The sequence below is a fragment of the Microcaecilia unicolor genome, chromosome 7, assembly GCF_901765095.1.
Source record: "Microcaecilia unicolor chromosome 7, aMicUni1.1, whole genome shotgun sequence".
Taxonomy (NCBI): domain Eukaryota; kingdom Metazoa; phylum Chordata; class Amphibia; order Gymnophiona; family Siphonopidae; genus Microcaecilia; species Microcaecilia unicolor.
This window is the reverse complement of record NC_044037.1, coordinates 103,400,259-103,423,728: the sequence shown is the minus strand read 5'-3', so window position 1 is coordinate 103,423,728 and position 23,470 is coordinate 103,400,259. Positions and strand designations below refer to the sequence as shown.

At 45.7% G+C, this 23,470-nt stretch overlaps 1 protein-coding gene across 1 annotated transcript in view; it reads left to right on the top strand.

Annotated features, from left to right (window-relative positions):
- Nucleotides 1-23,470, top strand: part of LOC115475059 (T-box transcription factor TBX6-like) — a 51,316-nt gene that overhangs the window by 1,413 nt on the left and 26,433 nt on the right. The window contains exons 3-7 of the mRNA XM_030210797.1: nt 1,729-2,002; nt 11,783-11,932; nt 13,764-13,834; nt 18,151-18,218; nt 19,628-19,895. Coding sequence (XP_030066657.1) covers nt 1,729-2,002; nt 11,783-11,932; nt 13,764-13,834; nt 18,151-18,218; nt 19,628-19,895 — 831 coding nt within the window. The remainder of the gene's footprint in view (nt 1-1,728; nt 2,003-11,782; nt 11,933-13,763; nt 13,835-18,150; nt 18,219-19,627; nt 19,896-23,470) is intronic.

Genomic DNA, 23,470 nt, shown 5'->3' with positions numbered 1-23,470 from the left:
ACCACCCCCTACTGGCAGCAATGCAGTTGGAGGACTCCTGCTCAGCTTAGAGGGAACAATGGCTGCAGTCAAAGAGAAACAATAAATCCTGAGAGTCACACAAACTATTGCAGGACAGTGGCGTACCAAGGGGGGGGGGGGGCGGTGGGGGCAGTCTGCCCCGGGTGCATGCCGCTGGAGGGATGCCGTGCGCCTGTTGGCCGAGTCCGCTCGTTCCCTCCCTGTTGCTCCCTCTGCGCGGAACAGGTTACTTCGTGTTCCGGGGCAGAGGGAGCAGCAGGGAATGAGCGGACTCGGAGCCAACAGGCGCGCGGCACCCCCCCCCCAGCAGGTAAAAATGCACCCGGGGGGGGGGGGGTTGTCATTTCGCCGGGGGGGGGGGGGGGGGGGGGTCGCGCTGCACCCCGGGGGGGGGGGGGTGTAATTTCGCCAGGGGGGGTGGTTTAATTATGATTGTTTGGCCCAAGAGGGCTAGAAACTAATTGGGGGGGGGGGAAGGAGACACAAGGCTGCAGGTTTGCTTAGGGCAGGGGAGGGCAACCATTATATAGGGTTACCATATGGCTGGATTTACTCAGACATGTCCTCTTTTTGAGGACATAGCCGGGCATCTGGGTGGGTTTTGCCTGCTGCCCGTTTGTCTGGATTTGCGGATGAACAGGCAGGCTGGCGGGGTGGGGACAGGAGGCCTCAGGAGTTTCCTATCCTCCCCTCCCCTACCTTAGTGTGGTGCCCTGGTGGTCTAGCGACCTCTTTGGGGCAAGAAAGAGCCCCCCCTTTCCTTCCCATCGCGGCTGTAGCCTCCTCTTGCTCCTAGCGCCGAATCAAAATGGCTGCCGAGAGTTCAAGTAGCAGCCTTGTGAGACTTCCGCAGAAGTCTTGCAAGGCCACTGCTTGAACTCTCGGCAGCCATTTTGAATCGGTGCTGGGAGCAATAGAGGTTTACAGCTGTGCCGGGCAGGAAAGAGGGTGTTCTTTCCTGCCCCAAAGGCCGCTAGACCACCAGGGCTCAACAGTAAGGTACAGGAAGGGAGGGGTAGCGAGTGGAGTCATGTGGGTAGAGGGGAGGGAGGCTGGAAAATTGGGGAGGGGATAGCATGGGGGAAGCGATAGGGAATCTGGCTTTGGGGGGGTCTCAAAGTGAAAGGAGGCGGGGCGGAGTATGACAGGGGGTGGGGTGTGATGCAGCAGGGTGGGGGTGTGACAGGGATGGGGTATGTGTCCTTTTTTTTCTTGGGGAAAATATGGTAACCCAAATTATACACAAAGGGCTGCATGAATGTCAGTACTATCCCTGGCAGGCTGCAACATTATGTAATGTCAGAACTGGAAATGCAGAGAGCTCTACAGACCTTCTGTGATTAATAAATAAGGAAAACTTTAACTAAAATGATAGAAACAAACTGTGAGTGGCTAATCTGAAAATAATTGTGAAATACAGTATTTAAAATTGCCAAAACTCTGGTTAATAACATTTTCTGTCTATACTTCCTATGGTCTCATGGGCCACATAAAATCCAATGGCTGGTCGCATTCAGTCTGTGGGCTGCAGTTTGCCCACTCCTGTCCTAAAGTATATAATAGCCTGCATTGTCTTTGCCCTGGGGAGGGAGAAAGATAGAGAAAGACAAGCAGAGCAAAATTAGGAGGGAAGAAAGCTGGGAGGAGATAAGCAGGGGTCAGGGGACCAGTATGACTCTCTCCCCCTTGTCCTTTTTTTCTTTTCAGGCGAATGTTCCCAGAGTTCTGCGTGTCTCTCTCAGGTCTGGATCCTCTTGCTCTCTATGTGTTGACTGTGGAGGCGCTGCCCGCAGATAGCAACCGCTATAAGTGGCGTGGTGGTGCTGAGGGCTGGCAGCAGAATGGAAAGGCTGAGGCCCAGCTGCCTGCACGGCTGTACTTGCATCCAGAGTCCCCAGCCCCTGGGGTCCACTGGATGTGCCGCCCTGTCTCATTCAGCAAATTGAAAGTTACCAATAACATGCTAGACCAGAATGGCCATGTGAGTAACAGTAAGAGTATATATGCATAATATAACATGATATCAAAACACATCCTGAGCTTTGTTTTACATTGTCATTCTGCAGTGAGTGCAAAAAGAAGGGATTTTTATCTAGTAAACTGACTAGGTTAATATGGTTTTCACAGAGCAGTCATATAACACAAAGTATATCCTAACTATGTAGGGACATTTACTGAATTGGATTGTATTTGGATATATTAGTCACCTTTTCAAAACCAGAGCTGAAGGTGAGTAACAATTCAGGTAGAATAGGTAATTCACTTCACTAGAGGGTTTACAATCTAAGGGCCAGATTTATTAATGCCTGCTATTATGATAGTGTGTGCTAAAATGCATTAATACATGTTATCTACTACAAGTCCCATTTCATGCAAAGGGAACTGCTTACTAATAATGTGTGTTAACAGTTAATGCAATAACATACTTTAGTATCGTTTATTCAATTACTAACCGCTTCATTCGACATCAAATTGAAGTGGAAAGATAAAATCATACACAAAATAAGAAATAGAAAGGAACTCCATTGGTTAACAGGAAAGAACAAATATTCAATCACAAAGAATAAAAAGTCAAACATTCCCAGACTGGACCTGCTTGGACCCAGGGCCGGTCCTTCCGCACAGGTAAAAGTAGCCCAGGTTAGTAGCTGTCAAATGCTTGGTGAAAGAAATGGGTCATCAAAGAAACTCAAAAATTAGAACATGACTTCTCAAAACGGAGATGATGATGAGGAAAATTCCAGAGTGCAGGTGCAAGGTTAAAAAAAGCACTGGATCTTGTTGATTCCCATCTCCCTTTAGATGGATGGGGTAGAACAAGTCGATTGTCATTATGAGATTGGAGAGTGCGAGATGGAGTATAGGGAATGGTTAGAAATGCCAGATAAGCAGGACTTTTTGCTGTATAGAATCTTAAATTTTATTCTGAGTTCGATTGAAAGCCAGTGCAGCTACTTAAGAAGTGGTGTAACATCTAGTCCTAACCTTGTACCTGATGTGGGGAAAGCGAGACACTTAGGAGTAAATTCAAGAAAAGGAACTGAAATTAGGTGCTAGGATGATGCGCACTAACCCCCTGATACTCAGCTGGCAACAGTCATCACCGGCTAAAGTATCCCCAGATATTCAATGCTGGACCATGTCCGGGTACTGGCACTGAATATCGGGGGCTAAGTTTTGGCAGGCTGGGCACCGGCACTTATGCAGGCCCCTCCCTCTGGGCCTACCTGTATCCCTGGTGGTCCAGTGGGGTTATTGGGGGCATGAGTGCAGCCCCCTCACCAGTGGCGTAGCCAGACCTGAGATTTTGGGTGGGCCCAGAGCTAATATGGGTGGGCACGCACTGTCTATATAAGTATGAGTAGTGTCTCTTGGGATCCTACAAAATAATGCCTAAGAATTCACTTGATGATGGATTTCTAAGTAGTCTGCCCAACAGCTGCCCTGCATCAGTATAACCACATACATACTTAATGGAAAAATTGATATTTTTTAAATATAATTACATTATCCCACAATCTCTCCACTGCAAAATGCTATACACAAACTTGTGCAAAAACACACTCATATCTTTAAAACCATAACAGCACTAATTCCAAGGACAGGATGAGCTACAACCTTATGCTTGAAAAGGCAGAACTGTAATTACACTAGGCTCTAAAACACCAATACACTACCTCGTGAAAAAAAGCAAAACAAAAAGGGCTGCGAATACTACATGCTAGCAGAATACTGCACCTTGATCACACTTGAAAAACACATGACACCACAGACATGACACAAGGAACTAAAAATCAAAAAATATGAAGGCAAAATACTGAACTGGAAAGTTAACTCAAGAAGTCAGACTCAGCATGCAGCAATACCAGAAAAATTTAAACTTACATGCAAAATATCACAGATGCACATTTCCAAAAGATGACATATTCAAATTAATAAATTCTGAATAAAATACTTTTTTCTACCTTTGTTGTCTGATCTATTCGCTTTGATCCCAATGTCTTCTGTTTTACGCAGTGTCTTCTTTCCATTTGATATTTTTTCACTCACCATGTCCACCATACTCCTGTGTCCTTATGCGTCCTGTCTACCATCTGTAGCCCTGCCCCTATCCTTCCTCGAGTTTCAGTATCTGCCCTCAACGTGTTCCAAACCAGCCCTTAAACTCAGCAGTTTTCCCTCCATCCATATCCAGCATTTCTCCTCACTCCCCTCCATCCATGTGCATCTACTTCCACTGTCTTCCCTTCCCTCCATCCATGTCCAGCATTTCTCCTCTCTCCCTTCCCCTCCATCCATGTGCATCTCCTTCCTTTGTCTTTCCTTACCTCCATCCTTGTCCAACATTTCTCCTCTCTTCCCTGCCCTCCACTCCATCCATGTCCAGCATTTCTCCTCTCTTCCATCCCCTCTATCCATGTGCACCTCCTTCTTGACTTCTCTCCCCTCCCTCCCTCCATCCATTCGTCCAGCAACTCTCCATTCTCCCCTGCCCTCTCCTCCAGCCATCCATCTCCAGCAAATTTCCTCTCTCCCCTTTCCGCTCCATCCATTCATGTCCAGCAATTTTCTTCTTTCCCCTGCCCTCTGCTCCATGTCCAGCAACTCTCCATTCTCCCCTGCCCTCTCCTCCAGCCATCCATCTCCAGCAAATTTCCTCTCTCCCCTTTCCGCTCCATCCATTCATGTCCAGCAATTTTCTTCTTTCCCCTGCCCTCCGCTCCATGTCCAGCAACTCTCCATTCTCCCCTGCCCTCTCCTCCAGCCATCCATCTCCAGCAAATTTCCACTCTCCCCTTTCCGCTCCATTCATTCATGTCCAGCAATTTTCTTCTTTCCCCTGCCCTCCGCTCCATGTCCAGCAACTCTCCATTCTCCCCTGCCCTCTCCTCTAGCCATCCATCTCCAGCAAATTTCCTCTCCCCTTTCCCTCCATCCATCCCTGTTGTCCAGCAATTCACCTCGCTCCCCTGCCCATCCTGTTTCTGTCCATCCCCTTCCCCCTTCTATCCAGCGTGCCCCCCCTCCCCGTTCACAGCATCTCCAAGCCAACTTCCATTCCAGTCTACTCCCGAAGTCGCAGCGACAAACGGGCATGCAGCGCTGCGGTAGTAAAAGCAACAAGGAGACTGGTTCGACTCTCCGTCCTTCACTTCCCTCCCTCTGCGTCCCGCCTTCCTCTGACGTCATTTCCTTTTGGGCGGGACGCAGAGGGAGGGAAGTGAAGGACGGAGAGTCGAACCAGTCTCCTTGTTGCTTTTACTACCGCAGCGCTGCCTGCCCGTTCGTCGTTGCGCCTTCGGGTAAAAGTCACCGTTCCAGTCGTCGTCGCTTGGGCGGGCCTGAGCCAAGATTGGGTAGCTACGCCCCTGCCCCTCACTCCTGCCCCTTGTGACACTGGTCTTAAATGGCTGCCATGATCTCTCGTGGCAGTTTGCGGAAGGAGGGTCTACTTGCATGGCTGGGGGGTAGGAGTCTTCCGGGGGGGGGGTTAATGTGGGATGAGGAGGAGGGAAAATATGGGACAATGGTGGGGGGGGGGGCAAGTGGGGGCTTAAAAAGGTTATGTAGGTGCCGGCCTGATATTCAGAGCTCTTGAGTTGTCCTAAATGAAGCTGCTTAGCTATGTGGGTGCCAGCACTGAATATTTATTTATTTATTTGGATTTTGCTCACACCTTTTTCAGTATTAGCTCAAGTGAGTTACATTCAGATACACTGGGTATATCAGCGGTTCTCCGGTTAAGTGCTGCTGAATATCCCCACTTAGGCATCAGAAAGCGATTTAAGCCCACTTAAATTGCGTTGACTATTGACCCCTAATGCCAATTCTATAACAGCAGTTTTCTGTGTAACCTACATTTACACTCCTAACGTTAAGAACAAGCACTTGCGCTAGCCCAGAGGCCGGTGTAAGTGGTCGCGCCTAAATTTAGGCAGTTAGACATGTAAATGATAGCATTCTATAACCTGCACAGCTAACTGTCTGACCCATGCTCTTCCCATGCTCATTCTTCCCATTGAAGTTGCGCACTCTGGAATTTGAGCGCGCTACTTATAGAATAGCGACTAAGGACAGCTACACCTGTAACCTGCTAATTAACAGCCAATTATTGGATTAAGTTGTGTGTGCAACTGACATTATTCTATAAATTGTGCATGGAATTTAGTGTGCTAAGCGTGCAGTTGGGCATTGAATTTTATAGAATTAGGCGGGGTAATTCTATGAAGGGGACATTAACATTCATATATGCTGATGATGTCACTATATATGTACCCTTTCGTAATGACATATCAGAGATACTGGACAAGGTAAAAAAAATGGTCTGGACCTTATGGAAAACTGGGCTACAATATTCAAGTTTAAGCTAAATAGAAATAAAACCAAATTTCTGGTTATGTCTAGTTCGCATAACCCCACTTCCTACCAATATTTCAAAATTGACCAACAAATGTACCTAATTGAAACACAACTAAAAATTTTAGGAATTATTTTTGATAAACATCTACCTTTTGAAAATCAAGTTTCAAAACTCTTGGAAACTGAAAAGGATTAGAAATTATTTCCCCTGACAATCATTTCATCTTTTAGTACAATCGTCAATATTGTCCAAGTTAGACTATTGCAATGCAGTATATGTGGGGTGTAAGAAAAACATACAGAAATCCCTGCAGACCGTTTAAAACATGGCAGAGAGACTGATATTCAAAAAGTCAAAAAATGAAAGAGTAACCCCCATGGCTTGTAATACTACACTGGCTCCCAATTAAAGTCAGATTATTTTTCAAAACTAGTACTCTAAATACTGTTCGGAATGTCTCCTGAATACATGCTAGACTTGATTGAGTTATCAACAAGAAATGAGAGTCCTGGAACCAGATGTTAATTACTACTTCATTTACCCAACTGTAGAAATGTAATTTACAAGTCTATTTATACTGCTGGATTCAGTTATCTGATTCTAAATGGTGGAATTCATTCCCCAAGGACACAAGAAGTATTACAAATTACCTTCATTTCAGAAAAGAATTAAAAACCTACATGTTCAAGAAATATTATTGTTAATGAATCTGTAACTGATGTTCATAACTGCTATGTAACTGTACAAAACAATTTGTAATTTTTCCTGTTAATTGTAAGCCACATTGAACCGAAACTTGTTTTTGGATAATTGTGGGATATAAGAATGAATGAATGAATAAATAAATAAATACATTTATGCAGAATTCTGATTTAAAATAAGAAAATACCAACAGACCAAAGCAGATATGAAAAAAGTCCAGTATACTTAGAGATGAGTCCAGAAAAGTTTATTCAACTGCATGCTGTTAAAACCTGAAGTCCAAGCTCTGCCAGTTCTTACTTGTTTTTTGAACTCCACAAGTTTCGTGCTGTCTTGGATGAACTGCTGAATACTAGAAAGAGAATCAAACCAACTCCTGATTTGTTGATTAAACTCACCCCTGATGCAGCCAATTTGGCGAAACGTGGCCATGTCCGGACTTGTGCAATAAAGTTTTCTGGACTCTTCTCTAAGTATACTGGATTGGACTTTGGTCTGTTACTGTTGGGTGCTGTGGATAACGAAAGCCTCTTCTGCCTGCTGTGAAATAATACCGGCATATAAACAAATATGTGTGGACATACATATGTAAAGGCCCAAATTTGCCTAATTACTATTCTGTAAATAAACACGTCTTCTATAGTTTATTAAAACTTGCTATACTGCCCAAGCTGACTTGCATGTAGATAGAATGGAGGAGTAGCCTAATGGTTAGTGCAGTGGCCTGTGAACATGGAGAACTGGGCTCAGCTCCCTCTGTGACTCCTTGTGACGCTGGGCAAGTGACTTAATTCTCCATTGCTCCAGGTACAAAAACTAAGCGGTCCTTTTACAAAGGCGTGCTAGCATTTTCATCGTGTGTTAAAAATAAGCATGCACTAAATATTATAGTCGCCCATATATTTCTGTGGGCGTCGCTAGTGTTCAGCGCACTAATGATTAGTGCACCCTAAAACCACTAGCGTGCCTTTGTAAAAGGACCCTTTAGATCGTGAGCCCACTAGGGACAGAGAAAGTACCTGCATATAATAAATGTAAACAGATAGATTCAGCTTTGGTAGTTGGAGAGTAAGGCCAGTGACATTCAGACTTCTACAGTTTGTGCCCTGAAAATGTCAAGGACAAATCAAGATCAAGTAGTATTTATTCACTCTTATATCCCACATTATCCAAAGACTTGTTTCAGTTCTGTGTGGCTTGCAATAACATTGGAATTACAATAAGTAAAAAGAGGCACAAAAAAAAAGAAAGCTAGCTATAAACGCTTAATTACATTACATTACATGATTCTTATATCCCACACATACCATCAAAGTTCAGTGCGGCTCACAAAAAGAAGAAACTCCAGGAATTATACAAATTAATAACAAGACCATATACATTACACAACACAACCACTAAATGAGAACTTTTTCAGTAACGTTCGAAAAGCCATATAGTTAGATTGCCTTCTAATATCGATTGGTAAATCATTCCATTGGCTAGCAGCAAATGTACTAACAAAAACCTTTTTATAGACCATCTTTGTTGGGTCTGGATATTGTAGCATTACAAAACACCCAGATCTAGGGGAGACATTCCTAGGTGATAATCTAATTAAATCTGACATATTTGCAGGTGCTTCACCATGTACTACGAAAAATATAGGTCAACAAAGCTTCAAAACAATTCATGCCTGCAGTGGCAACCAATGTAATTGCACCAGTAGGATAACTCTGTCAAATCTGGATGATCTAATATCAATCTTACAGTAGTGTGTAACAAGGTTTGACGTTTTTTAATCACCATATCCTTATATTCACTATAAATTATATTACAATAGGTTATATGTGAAAGCATCAAAGCTTGCACAATTGATCTAAACACTTCTTGGCTAAAACTTGACCTTATACAACATAGTTTCCATAATACTTTGAACACTTTAGGCCCTGTTTACTAAGGTGCGTTAGTGTTCTTAGCGTGCCTACACTTAGCGTGCGTGCTAACCATGTAGGCACCTATAGGGATATTGTAGGTACGTACATGGTTAACATGCATTAAAACCTAAGCGCCTATAATGCTGCTTAGTAAACAGGGCCCTTTGTTAGCTACAACCTGCACTTGCTCTTCAAATGAGAGATATTTATCAAAAATCACTCCCAAAATTGCTTAAAAATTTGTCCTTAAAAGATGGGTTTTTAATCCTTGTGAGCCGCAACTGGTCTTCAGGTCTGCCGGAATCTTGAATAGAGGCTGCTGGGCACTTCACATTGGTCTCTCAACCGCCTCTGACAGGATACATATTCCTTTCTCCCAAAATTATAAAGTCCAAGGAACACTTTCAACACCTTTACGCCTCCTCCTCAATTCAGTGTACCCGGCTGTGTCTCATTACAGCCTTGACTGGCCCCAGTTGCTCTGCCAAAACTCTGGCCTTAAAGACACTTCTTTCACAGTTCTGCAGCCTTTTCCCCCTTCATTCACAATGCTGCAAACTTATTTCCCTTTCTGTCAGTCCCAACTCTCTGCCCAGGGGCGTAGCCAGACAGCAGATTTTGGGTGGGCCTAGACAAGAAGTGGGTGGGCACCAAGTGTTCTCCCCCTCCCACCAAAAAAAGATCTCAGCTGGTGGGAAAATGCTTCTCTCCACCTTGGCAGTCTGCAGCAGGCATGTGCTGAAAACTGAGCATGCGCAGTTGCCAGTATCATGGAGAGTAGCATTTTCGTTACCATCAGGGGGAACTCTTCAGCTGGTGGAGCTTGGGATCCCCACCAGCAACCGCTAAATGTGTGCTACTGTTGGGTGGGCCTGAGCCCTAAGTGGGTAGGCCCTAGCCCACCCAGGCCCACCTGTGGCTACGCCTCTGCCTTTTCACTATCACAGTTCAAACCCACACTCCCCCCCCCTTTGCTTATACTGGAGAAGAAAGGACCCACCTCCCGCATTTGCCAGATAACCAAGGTCTGACAACCACCCACTTAGGTCTGGATTTTTCTGCCTCAGATCTTCATAGAGGGGGAAAAAGACAAAAGGGAAACTCAGCAATCACTATAAACAACAAGCCCAAGAGTCCTTACACTCCTGATAATCACTCACAGTGCTATACTCTTCCCTGTCTTTGAGCCAGTGCAGAGACTTCCATTCCCTCTCTGCCACCTCCTCCTCCTCACCTTTATCCCAGTCCATTAACTCTAACCCTCCTTGACATCCCAGCTGATCCTCATTCTCCTGATTAGACTCCATCTCCCAATCTTCCCCTCCCCCGTCCTGCTGCTGCTGGGAGTTGTAGTCTTCCTCTTCCTGCTCCTTCCTTTGTGGCAAAGGCCTCTGGATGTTATACCTCTCCCTCCTTCCCTGGTTGCTCACTCGATCCCGTACCCCCTATGGGGCGGAGTCTAGCCCCAATGGAACTCTGGGACTTGTAGTTTAACAATTTGGAAGGGATAGTGTTCTCTTTGTTATCGCTCCCAGCCCGTGGCTTCTTCCGGGCACCCAACTTCTCACATCCTTTATTAAATAGCAATCTTATACTATAAGTTTATCTTGTTGGGCAGACTGGATGGACCATCTACTATGTTGCTATGTATTTGACAGATAGGCATATGTGTGGGCGGAGCATGGGTGGGACTCACGTGTAACTTACAGAATATTATGGCTCTCATTTTACAAGCCCCATTTACAAGACTTGATATATGCATCAGCCAGCACTTAAACATTTATCTTGCATAAATATCTGAGTCCACATTTTGCAAAGCCAGGACATGCGCACATATCAAACCCAAGTGCATGCAAGTGGCAAGGGGATGTGGTCTGGATGTGCTTTGGGCAGGACAAGGGCAAGGCAAGTTTATAGACATTTATTCCCCATTTCAGACGGAGACTAAACGTCTGTCCTAAAAGATCGACATTGGGAGTTACATCCGCTACCAAGAATGTTTAGGGTTTGGTAAACGGCTGCTATTGAGCAGCATTCCACTGGAAGAATTAGAGGATTGCCCCCCTTAATCTCTCAATGGTTTTTGTCTCTCTCCTCAAATGCCAAACGGGCAAAAGAAACTGGTCACTATGAAAGTGTCAGGAACATAACCAGTTATGCAAAGATAACTGGTTATGTGCTAGCTTTGACCCTGTTGATATTATATATGTTAATTTTTCTAAAATGAATGTTTATGCTTAATAAAGGTCCAGTTCTCCTGTATTTTAGAACAGGCTCTAGGTGGACAGATTCTGTTTTAAAATACTGGTGAAACTTGAGACATACTAACCTACACGTCTCAATTCCTACTTCTATGACCTGTCTAAAATGGGGCTGCCCATGTTTATTTACTTATGTATTTATAGTATTTGATTGCTGCCTTTCTAATATAATACAATCAGAGTAGTTTACATAATTGTTCAGAGTTGCAAAAGTGTACAAAGCAAACATAAAAAACCACAAATCAAAACCATTAAAACATCAAACAGTAGGTTCCAATGCCTAAATTGTAGGCATTATCTAATCTGTTATGCTAGTATTCTATAAAACAAAGTAGGTGTCTATATTGTTCCTTTATAGAACAGGATCATTAGATAATGCCTGTTCTACAGCAGAGAACACATTCAGAACTTTGTATGCTTTTGTTACTCTGCAGGATCTAAGTGTGTCAAACATATTGTTAACTGAATCACTTACAATTGCCCTTTCTTTTCACCCCATGTTTCTTGTCTCCCTTCCTCAGCTAATCCTGTGTTCCATGCACAAGTACCACCTGCGCCTCTGCATTGTCCTGGCCTCGAAGCCTGGATCCTGTACCACCAGTACTGCCTTTTCTGCCTCCGTATTCCCTGAGACCTCCTTCATTGCTGTTACCAGCTACCAAAATGAAAAGGTAAAGTGGAGGGAGGCGGATGTGGAAGAGCACAAGGAAGGAGGAGCATATAGTAGGTCCACTTTACATGATATGTTGTCCCACATGCGTAACATGTCCTGGAGTGCCTGCTATCACTCCCCCAGAACATTATCCTACTGATAGTACTGTCACTGCACCTCAAATATAATATAATAAGTTGTGTATGTGCTCAGCATTGTCTCTTATAGGATAAGAGTGCTGCTGTCACATAGTAACATAGTAAATGACAGCAGATAAAGACCTGTACGGTCCATCCAGTCTGCCCAACAAGATAAACTCATTTTACATGGTATGCGATACTTTATACGGATGATACTAAGATTTGTAACAGAGTGGACACCCGGGACGGAGTGGAAAACATGAAAAAGGATCTGCGGAAGCTAGAAGAATGGTCTAAGGTTTGGCAATTAAAATTCAATGCAAAGAAATGCAAAGTGATGCACTTAGGGAGTAGAAACCCACGGGAGACGTATGTGTTAGGTGGTGAGAGTCTGATATGTACGGATGGGGAGAGGGATCTTGGGGTGAAAGTATCTGAGGATCTGAAGGCGACAAAACAGTGTGACAAGGCGGTGGCCTTAGCTAGAAGGTTGCTAGTCTGTATGGAGAGAGGTGTGACCAGCAGAAGAAAAGGGGTTAAATGCCCCTGTATAAGTCGTCGGTGAGGCCCCACCTGGAGTATTGTGATCAGTTTTGGAGGCCGTATCTTGCTAAGGATGTAAAAAGAATTGAAGCGGTGTAAAGAAAAGCTATGAGAATGGTATGAGATTTGCGTTACAAGACGTATGAGGAGAGACTTGCGGACCTGAACATGTATACCCTGGAGGAAAGGAGAAACAAATATTTGAAAGATATTAATCCACAAACAAACCTTTTCCGGAGATGGGAAGGCGGTGGAACTAGAGGACATGAAATGAGATTGAATGGGGGGAGAGTGTAGAGAGAGAATTAACAAGGATATTTTGTCATTAAAGGAAAGACTAGCAGGTAGAAGGTTTTAGAGACACAGTTACTACTACTACTACTACTATTTAGCATTTCTATAGCGCTACAAGGCATACGCAGCGCTGTACAAACATAGAAGAAAGACAGTCCCTGCTCAAAGAGCTTACAATCTAATAGACAAAAAATAAATAAAGTAAGCAAATCAAATCAATTAATGTGAACGGGAAGGAAGAGAGGAGGGTAGGTGGAGGCGAGTGGTTACAAGTGGTTACGAGTCAAAAGCAATGTTAAAGAGGTGGGTTTTCAGTCTAGATTTAAAGGTGGCCAAGGATGGGGCAAGACGTAGGGGCTCAGGAAGTTTATTCCAGGCGTAGGGTGCAGCGAGATAGAAGGCGCGAAGTCTGGAGTTGGCAGTAGTGGAGAAGGGAACAGATAAGAAGGATTTATCCATGGAGCGGAGTGCACGGGAAGGGGTGTAGGGAAGGACGAGTGTGGAGAGATACTGGGGAGCAGCAGAGTGAATACATTTATAGGTTAGTAGAAGAAGTTTGAACAGGATGCGAAAACGGATAGGGAGCCAGTGAAGGGTCTTGAGGAGAGGGGTAGTATGAGTAAAGCGACCCTGGCGGAAGATGAGACGGGCAGCAGAGTTTTGAACCGACTGGGCTAACTAGGGCTAACTAGGGCTACAAATGTTTCCTGCTGCTACAGTCCTTCTACCCGTCCTATTCAATATTTCTTAGTGATGAAGAATCACTGCTATGAAAATATTGTGGACATGCGCATCAGTCACTATACTAGGATAACAGCCACGCTCAGTTCTCAATGCAGTCATTCATTCACCAAGTCCCCTCTGTGTCCACAGCTTTCACAGCTGAAGATTGAGGAGAATCCATTCGCCAAGGGGATCAAGGACTTCAGAAAGCAGAAGAGAAGGTGAGTGCCAGGCTAGGTCTTCTTTCCCAGCCTCTCTCTTTTTCTGCCTCTTCCTCCCCATAGCTCTGAGTGACTCTGCTGCTACACCCTTGATGGACCTTTGATCTGTCCCAGTATGGCAATGCTTATGACAGCAGGTGGTACCAACAGAACTGGAAACTGGGGGGCCCTTTTACTAAGCTGTGTAAGCGTCTACGCATGCCCAACGTGTGCCAAAATGGAGTTACCACACGGCTACCGCGTGGCTGTTGTGGTAATTTCATTTTTGCCGTGCATCCAATACGCACGGCCAAAAGTGTTTTTTCAGCCGCTCTTATTGGACGCGAGCCAAGTGGCATTTGGCACACGTAGGTCATTACCACCCGGTTACCATGTGAGACTACCGCTAGGTCAATGGCTGGCAGTAAGGTTGCAGACCCAAAATGAATGCGTGGCAATTTTGATTTTGTCGCATGTCCATTTTCGGCAAAAATAAAAAAAGGCCTTTTTTACAGGTGTACTGAAAAATGGATTGGCATGCGCCCAAAACCCACGCCTACACTACCGCAAGCCATTTTTCAGTGCACCTTAATAAAAGGACCCCTGGGTCTACAGATGGCCCAACTCTGAGATTTGATGCTGGCCATACAGAAGGTAGTTTTACAAAGGTTGCCTAGTTTTGGTCTCTTTTATAAAGACACACAGGTCAGTGCCTATTGGGCTCATTTTTGAAAGAGAAGGACGTCCATCTTTCGACTTAAAATGGAATATGGATGTCCTTCTTACAGAGACTTCCAAATCGGTATAATCAAAACCCGATTTTGGACGTCTCCAACTGCAGTCCGTCACAAGGATGTCCAAATTTCAAGGGGGCGTGTCAGAGGCATAGTGAAGGTGGGACTTGGGCGTGCCTAAGACTTGGACGTCTTTGACCCATAATCGAAAAAAGCAAGGACATCCCTGATGAACACTTGGACGTTTTCACCCGGACGTGTTTTTTTTATGAAAAAGGCACAAAACGGTGCCTGAAATGACCAGATGACCTCCGGAGGGAATCGGGGATGACTTCCCATTATTACCCCAGTGGTCACTAACCCCCTCCCACCCTCAAAAAACATCTTTAAAAATATTTTGTGCTAGTCTCTATGCCACCCTCAGATGTCATACTCAGGTCCATGACAGCGCATGAACGTCCCAGAAGCAGTTTTAGTGGGTACAGTGCACTTCAGGCAGGTGGACCCAGGCCCATACCCCCCCTACCTGTTACATTTGTGGAGGAAACAGCAAGCTGTCCAAAACCCACCACAAACCCACTGTACCCATATATAGGTGCCCTCCACCTGTAAGGGATATGGTAGTGGTGTATAGTTGTGGGTAGTGGGTTTTGGGGGGCTCAGCACACAAGGTAAGGGAGTTATGTTCCTGGGAGCAATTTATGAAGTTCAGTGCAGTGCCCCCTAGGGTGCCCGGTTGGTGTCCTGGCACGTCAGGGGGACCAGTGCATTATAAATGCTGGCTCCTCCCACGTCCAAATGGGTTGCATTTGGACGTTTTTGACATGGGTGTCTTTGGTTTCGAAAATCTCCGAAACTCAGAAACGTCCAGATCCAAGGACGTCATGCCCCTCCACGTCTATTTATAACACTCTGGGGGTAAGCTGGCAGAAATTATGGCTAGATTGAAGTTGCAGACATTTAGGCCTGCTCAGAGGCAGGAGATAAATGTTAACATGTAAAGCATCCTCAGACTCATAATTTATAAAAAAAACATGTATAAATCAGGAATAGATTAATGGCTTTAGCAGCAGGCTGAGAATCAGAGAAGGCAAGTTCAAATCTCACTGAGGCTCCTTGTAATCTTGGGCAAGTCACTTAACCCTCCATTGCCTCAGGCACAAGCCTAGATTGTGAGCCCTCTGGGGACAGGAAAGTCTTACTATACCTGAATATAACTCACCTTGAGCTACTACTGAAAAAGATGTGAGTTAAATCCAAATAAGTAAAATAAATCACAGCTGCCTATGCACCATCCAAACTTTGTCTCATAACATGCCAGTCACATAAATGTACATGCCTTCATGTGTACTTTCCTGTACATATCCCTGGTGTAATCTTATAAAACAAAGAGAGGAAATATAGGGGATGGGTGTATCTCGATTCTCAGGAGCAGCAAACAGGAAAGACCTCTACGTCAGATAATCCAATCAAGCAGGACGAATCCAACACTGGAGATAGTGCTAAAAAAACTCTTTATCAGTTGGTTGAACAAAAACATTGAACAGACTACTTCAGGAAACGCTGATTATCCAATTTTTTTCTGTCTCGAGCAGATGCCTTAGGGCAGTTTTGTTTGTACAGTGTTATCCTTGATCACCATTATGACCCCTGAGGCAGGTGTTTCGTGCCGCCAAAACACAGACCTTGTCGGGCCCTTTTGTTCAAGCAACTAATAAAGAGGTTTTTTTAGCACTATCTTCAGCGTTGGATTTGTCCTTTGGTTAGTATCTCGATTCTGGCATGATTTGGTATGTTATGTTGTTTTTTTGATACTGTCTATTTTATTTAGAGGGTCTTTTACTAAACCATGGTAGCGTTTTTAGCTTGAGATAGAAATCAGCTAGTGGTAAACGCTGAGATGCCCATTATATTCCTATGGGTATCTCGGCCTTTACCATCACCTGATTTCTACCACAAGCCAAAAATGCAATTGCAGCTTTGTAAAAAAAAACCCTATCAGGCTTATTTTCGAAAGAGAAGGACGCCCATCTTTCAACACAAATCGCAAGATGGGCGTCCTTCTCCCAGGGTCGCCCAAATCGGCATAATCGAAAGCTGATTTTGGGCATCCCCAACTGCTTTCTGTTGCGGGGACGGCCTAAGTTCCAGTGGGCGTGTCAGAGGCATAGCGAAGGTGGGACTTGGGCGTGCCTAACACATGGGCGTCCTCGACCCATAATCGAAAAAAGGGTGTCCCTGACGAGCGCTTGGACGACTTTACTTGGTCCTTTTTTTTTTACGACCAAGCCACGAAAAGGTGCCTGAACTGACCGGATGACCACCAGAGGGAATCGGGGATGACCTCCCCTTACTCCCCCAGTGGTCACTAACCCCCTCCCACCCTCAAAAAAATAGTTTAAAAATATTTTGTGCCAGCCTCTATGCCAGTCTCAAATGTCATACTCAGGTCCATCACAGCATTATGCAGGTCCCTGGAGCAGTTTTAGTGGGTGCAGTGCACTTCAGGCAGGCGGACCCAGGCCCTTCCCCCCCCTACCTGTTACACTTGTGGTGGTAAATGTGAGCCCTCCAAAACCCACTGTACCCACACCTAGGTGCCCCCTTCACCCCTAAGGGCTGTGGTAGTGGGGGTAGTGGGTTTGGGGGCTCAGTACACAAGGTAAGGGAGCTATGTACCTGGGAGCTTTTTCTGAAGTCCACTGCAGTGGCCCCTGGAGTGCCTGGTTGGTGTCCTGGCATGTCAGGGGGACCAGTGCACTGCGAATGCTGGCTCCTCCCACGACCAAAGGGCTTGCATTTGGTCATTTCTGAGATGGGCGTACTTAGTTTCTATTATTGCCAAAAATCAGAAACGACCAAGTCTAAGGACGACCATCTCTAGGGACGACCTAAATGTCAAGAATTGGGCATCCCCTACCGAATTATCGAAGCAAAAGATGGACGCCTATCTTGTTTCGATAATATGGGTTTCCCCGCCCCTTTGCCAGGACGTCCTGCGAGGATGTCCTCAGGAAAACTTGGGCGCCCCTTTCGATTATGCCCCTCTTTGTGATTTATGTTTCTCTTACTATATAAACCACTTTGACTGGTTTGTTAAGTGGTATAAAAGTGATTTAAAAGAAATAAAAACCCTTGTATGTGTGCAAAAGGATTTTGCATTAAAAAACAACCCTCTGTAAAATCATAGTGGCAGAGGTGGGATTGGAAGCTGGGTTTTAAGATTCCCCAGCTCTGAAAGAGGTCATGCTGGTGATAGGAATGGGAGTTGAACTGGGATCTACAGAAGTTGCAGCTGTGAGCTGCTCAGTGCTGAAAGTCATACCGGAAGATTGAAACTTATGGCTATCAGAGCTGGCTTTTGGGGTGAGTGACCTTTGTAGCTGCATATCTGAACAGGGGGAGGTCAAGGTGATAATAGCACTGGGCGGAGCATGGGGAGGGAGCAGAGAGAAGGGGATGCTGAGCAGGAGATCAGAGAGAAAAAGTACTGAAGGGGAGCACTATGCCAGAGGGCAGGGGGAACCAATTTCAGTTTCTGCACAGGGTGCTGGTTAGCCTAGAGTCAGCTGTGGTGACCATTTGTGGATTATTTTTTAAAAGGGAGAAGATGCAGACGAATGGCCTGGAGAGAAGTGAATTAGAGGACAAGGAGGAAGAGAGGCCACCTGGTTAGTCTTGTCACTGTTTCTTTGTAGCCTTCTGTGGACACATTGAGAGAGGGGAGAGGAGCATGTGACTGCAAGCCTGTCTCTGAGGCACGGGGAATTTCGGATTCAATATAAACTACTGTTACTAGTATTTAAAGTAGTAACTAATACTGTGCCAAGAGAATGGATTTTAGTCTGCAATATATCGGGCAGTTAGATCCTTGAGATCTATTACAGCGAATGTATTTGATGTACCTACTTTATGGGTGGTGCGTTTGCAAAAATATAGAGCCTCAATTTTCTATATCATGGGACCTTTATTTTGGAATAAATTACCTCCAACAATGCGAATGATTAAATTTTTGGATCAGTTTAAATGAATGTTAAAGACATATCTCTTTCAATGTAAGTTTTCATATTATGTAAGAAGTTAATTAGGCTATAGATTATGCCAGGGACGTAGCTAGACAACAGATTTTGTGTGGGCCTAGGCAAGAAGCGGGTGGGCACCAAATGTTCTCCCCCCCCCCCACCAAAAAAATATCTCAGCTGGTGGGAAAATGCTTCTCTCCACCTTGGTAGTCCGCAGTAGGCATGCGCTGAAAACTAAGCATGCGCAGGTGCCAGTATCATGGAGAGCAGCATTTTCATTACCATCAGGGGGAAGTCTTCAGCTGGCAGAGCTTGGGATCCCCACAGCTACTGCTAAACATGTGTTACTGTTGGGTGGGCTTGAGCCCTAAGTGGGTGGTCCCCAGCCCACCCAGGGCCACCTGTGGCTACGCCACTGGATTATGCCATTTTGTTAAAACTCAGGACGGTGATGTGAGATTTAGACCTATAATAAGAAGGGAGCGATTGTCTGTTTTATGTGTGATTTTATACTGCTTTGTTGTGTACAATGATTTTGTATGTTTTATTGCACACTGCGGTACAGAAATTTATAAAATAAATGCATAAATAAAGTGCTTTGGGACTTTGGCTCAAAAGGAAGAGAATAGATTTTGGATTTAGCTCAGGCCTTTTTCAACTGTAGCTCAAGGCAAATTATATTCAGGTACAGTGGGTATTTTCCTGCCCCCAGAGGGCTTGCAATCTCTTGAATCTCTTCATAAAGACAGTTGATAAATCTAACCCTTGATATTCAGCCTGTGGTGGTCAATGGTTTTAAAGCCGCTGCCCACTGTGAGTTAAATTTGACCTGGTTGTTCAGAGCCTGGCCATGTCCGGTCACCAGCATTGAATGTGCAGGACTCTGGAAAACTCAGAAATTTTGCAGGTGTTGGTGAATATTCAGTGCTCTTCCATGCTTGCTCACTTGCAAATCCCTTGGTACAGTGTGACCGGAGAGGCAGTAACATTGGCAGTGTTATGGAAGGGACAGAGGATCAATATTCTGGCCTTATTGTTTATTTCTTTTATACCTGCAGAATACAAAAAAATGAAATATTCACTAGAGAATCCAGGAGCTGGAAAAGAGATGCTTCGGGACACAAAGACCCCAGACACTGGACGGGAGGAGACACTGCGGGAAACAAAGATGGCTGAACCTGTTGGTAGAGGGAGTGAGGGAAACTGCCTTGGAGCTCCCATGACACACAGTCCCCCCTGGACACCTCCCCAAGGCTTCTCTTCACATGATGCTCCATCTTCAGACACTCCAAGCCCTTCTCTTCTGTACCCTCTGGTGGACTACAGGTTAGTTTGAAAGAATCTCAGTGTGGGAATGTGCGAAGGATGTGTACTTGTGTGTAGGAAGGAGCACTACCCCACTATCTCTTTCCTATTTTAACTGACTATTGTCCGATTCTTTCTCTGATGCCTCTGATTCACAAAATACAGACATTATATTGGTACAAGTTTACACATGTCCTTCTAAAACTGTATATAATGGAGGTAATTTCAGAAAGGTTTGGGCACTATTTGCACATGTAAAAAGCTGAATTACAAGTTCAAAAGGACATGCACATGTAGCAATTCTAGAACCCCCCCTCCCCCCCCCCCCCACACACACTCACATGTGTATTCCTGCAGCATGTACAGAACTGAAGGGATATGTTCTGGGCATGGTTACATAGAATTTTGGAGTGGGCTTAAGCTCAAAGTGAGGGGGCCATGGCCCCCTCACATTATGTCCCTGGGGGGAATAGTGCTGGATAGGGGGTATAAGAGAGTGAACTGAAACTCTCTCTTTTACCCATCCATTCTGTCACTGGTGTAAATAAAATATTTTCTGGAATGGCCTTGGGACTGAGGTGTGCCAGGGGGCGGAGCCACCAGATAGAGTGGGCAGAGCCAAGGAAGAATGGGGCGGGGCTGTGGGTGTGTACTAAAAATCTCCTTCTCAAAAATCGGGACCCCTTGGCAGCTCTGCACCCAGTCTCTATGACTGCCAATCGGTGCCTGTCTGCATAGCTGCATTCAGTCACATGCAGTTGTGCAAGGCAGCCTCTGGAGTGGTTTAGAAAATAAGCCACACAGCAGCTCTCCTGCCTCCTTTACTGGGAGTCCGTCAGGAGTTGGGTATCAAGGTGGGGACCTGCTTTGGTGCATGACGCGGCATACCTCAACAATAAAGAGACAGCGGCATGTGCTTCACTGAGAATTTTGATGTCCCAGATCTCGCCAGCCCTGCCTTACAGGATGAGTGCAAGTCAGGGTATGAGGAAGTGAGTGAGGAAGTGGAGTGAGCCGACTAGCAGCCAGAGGTTTTGCTTTTGTCAACAGCATGCTGATGCCCACCCACATACAGTGAACTGTGCGCATTCACAACACTGAGGGAGAGATAGCAAGGAGCGAGTGCAGTCCCGCACTCCCTTCCTCAAACAAAAAGTGGACACGTGCCAAAGAAAAGAGGCAGCAGAAATGACATACAAGCTGCTGGACTGCCCGAGCATTGTAGCAGGGAAGAGAACTTTGGACACTGTATTTCCAAATAGTTTGGTAATTTTTTTTCATGCATTTGCTGAAGTGAAGCCATGGGTAGAGTTGAAAGTTGTCTGTTGACTTTAATTGGACTTTTGTTGGCAGCCGGAGCAGAGATATTCTCAAGTATGAAGTTGCTGCCACTTTTGTGTTGGGCTTTTGTCAGGGCATTGGGCTCTCTGCCTGGGATGGAAATTTTTTTTTAAACAGACAGGGAGAGTTACCTGAATGAAAGGAGAGGGTGAGGGCTGGGAGCTGCCTAACCCAGGATACTAAAAAAAAGAGTTTTATATTTAATGCTGGTGTACTTCCAGCTGGGCTGTGGGGAGGGGGGTAGGGAAGGGTAGGGTTGATGCCACACTATGGGGTAGGGGGTAGGGCAGGGCTGATGCTAGCTACATGGATGGGGGAGTAGGAAAGGGAAGGGTAAGGCTGATTTTGGGCTATAAGAATGGATTGGGGGATAGGAAAGGAAGGGCCCACAGTGCCCACCCATATTAGCTGTGGGCCCACCCAAAATGTCAAGTCTGGTGACGCCATTGGACTGATGTAGAAATGTTATCAGAAATTAGGGAGGCTAACGAACTGGGCAACATAATAATAATGGGTGATTTCAATTACCCTCATAATTACTGGGTAAATGTAACATTCGGGTACACTATGGCGCTAAAATTCCTTTATGGAGCAGTTAGTTCAGGAACCAGCAAGTAGGGGAACAATTCTAGACCTAGTTCTTAGTGGAATGCATGATCTGGTGCAGGAGGTAATGGTGCTAGGGCTGCTTGATAACAATAATCATAACATGATCAGATTTGATATAAGTTGTGGAGTAAGTACACACAGGAAATCCATGGGTGTAGTTTTGGGGGTGCGGGGGGGGGGGGCATTGCCCCCCAAATGCTGCTGGACTGGGTGCCTCCCTCATCTTCCCCTTTCCCACATGCCCTGGTATAAATCCTTCTTTCTTCTCTCTCTTCCCATCAGCATTATCCCTTCTGGCTGCCCCACCTCCAGCAGCCTGCCTCTCTCCCCCATTCTTCAAACCCATAGCTCCTTCCCGCGACAGTTCTGAGCTCTAAAAAGAAAAAGAGCTGCCAGAACAGAGCTGCATGCTGCAACACTCAAAGCCAGGCTCTATTGCAACTTCCTCCTTCACCTGTGATGGCCCTTCCTGTTGCTGTGGGGGAGGTTCCAGCAGAGCCTGGCTGAGAGTATTGCAGCATGTGGCTCTATGCCAGCAACGCTTTTTCTTTTTAGAGCTCAGAACTGCTGCGGGAAGGAGCCACGGGTTTGAGTGAGGGGCGGGGGGTGGAAGACCATGGGAGGTGGGAGAGCTGACGGGAAGAGAGAGGAGAAAGAAAGATTTATACTGGGGCTCAAGGGGAAGACGAGAGATGCTGGACCAGTGCAGGTAGGGAGAGTGAGATGCTGGATCACTAGGTCAGAGGTTGGAGGTGAAGGTGAAGGAGGGAGGGAGGAGAGATACTGAATCTTGAGGAGAGAAGCAGAGGAAAGAGACACCCTGAGACCTGGAACAAAGGGGAGGGGAATAGAGGGGGAGAGATCTTGGACCTGGGGAGGTGGATGCAGAGGGAAGAGAGAGAGAGAAGAAACAAAGTGGAGGGAATTATGCAGAGAGAGAGAGAGAGAGAGAGAGAAACTGAACTGAGGGGGAGATATGCTGGACCTAGGAAGGAAGTGTGAAAAGGGTAAAGAGTCATGGATTTGATACACAGCCTTTCTGTGGTACAACCAAAGCAGTTTTGAGAGGAGAGATCTGTAGAGATGCTGGACCCTGGGTGGGGGTGGAAGAGAAAGGGAAGTTAAGGACAGGAACAGGGACACAAAGGCGAGGTGCAGGACAGGACAGATAGGAACACAGAATGATGGTGGACATGGAGAGAGAAGAAATTCAAAAGGCAGGAGACCCTGGAAAGAGCAGAAGATGAATGGGACTTCGAAAGGGAAGAAGGGGAACACAGTAGAAGGCTGATGGTACCAGGGAGAGAAGAGGAACAGAGCAGAAGATGGATGGGATGGGGAAGAAGAGGAACAGAACAGAAGATGGATGGGATGGGATGGGGGGAGAAGAGGAACAGAGCAGAAGATGGATGGGATGGGGGAGAAGGGGGAACAAAGCAGAAGATGGATGGGATGGGGAAGAAGAGGAACAGAGCTGAAGATGGATGGGATGGGGAAGAAGAGGAACAGAGCAGAAGATGGATGGGATGGGGGGAGGGGAACAAAGCAGAAGATGGATGGGTGTAGGGGGAAAGAACAGGAAAAGAATAGAACATGGATGGGGCTAGGGATGGGAGAAGGGGAATATAACAGAAGATGACTGGGAC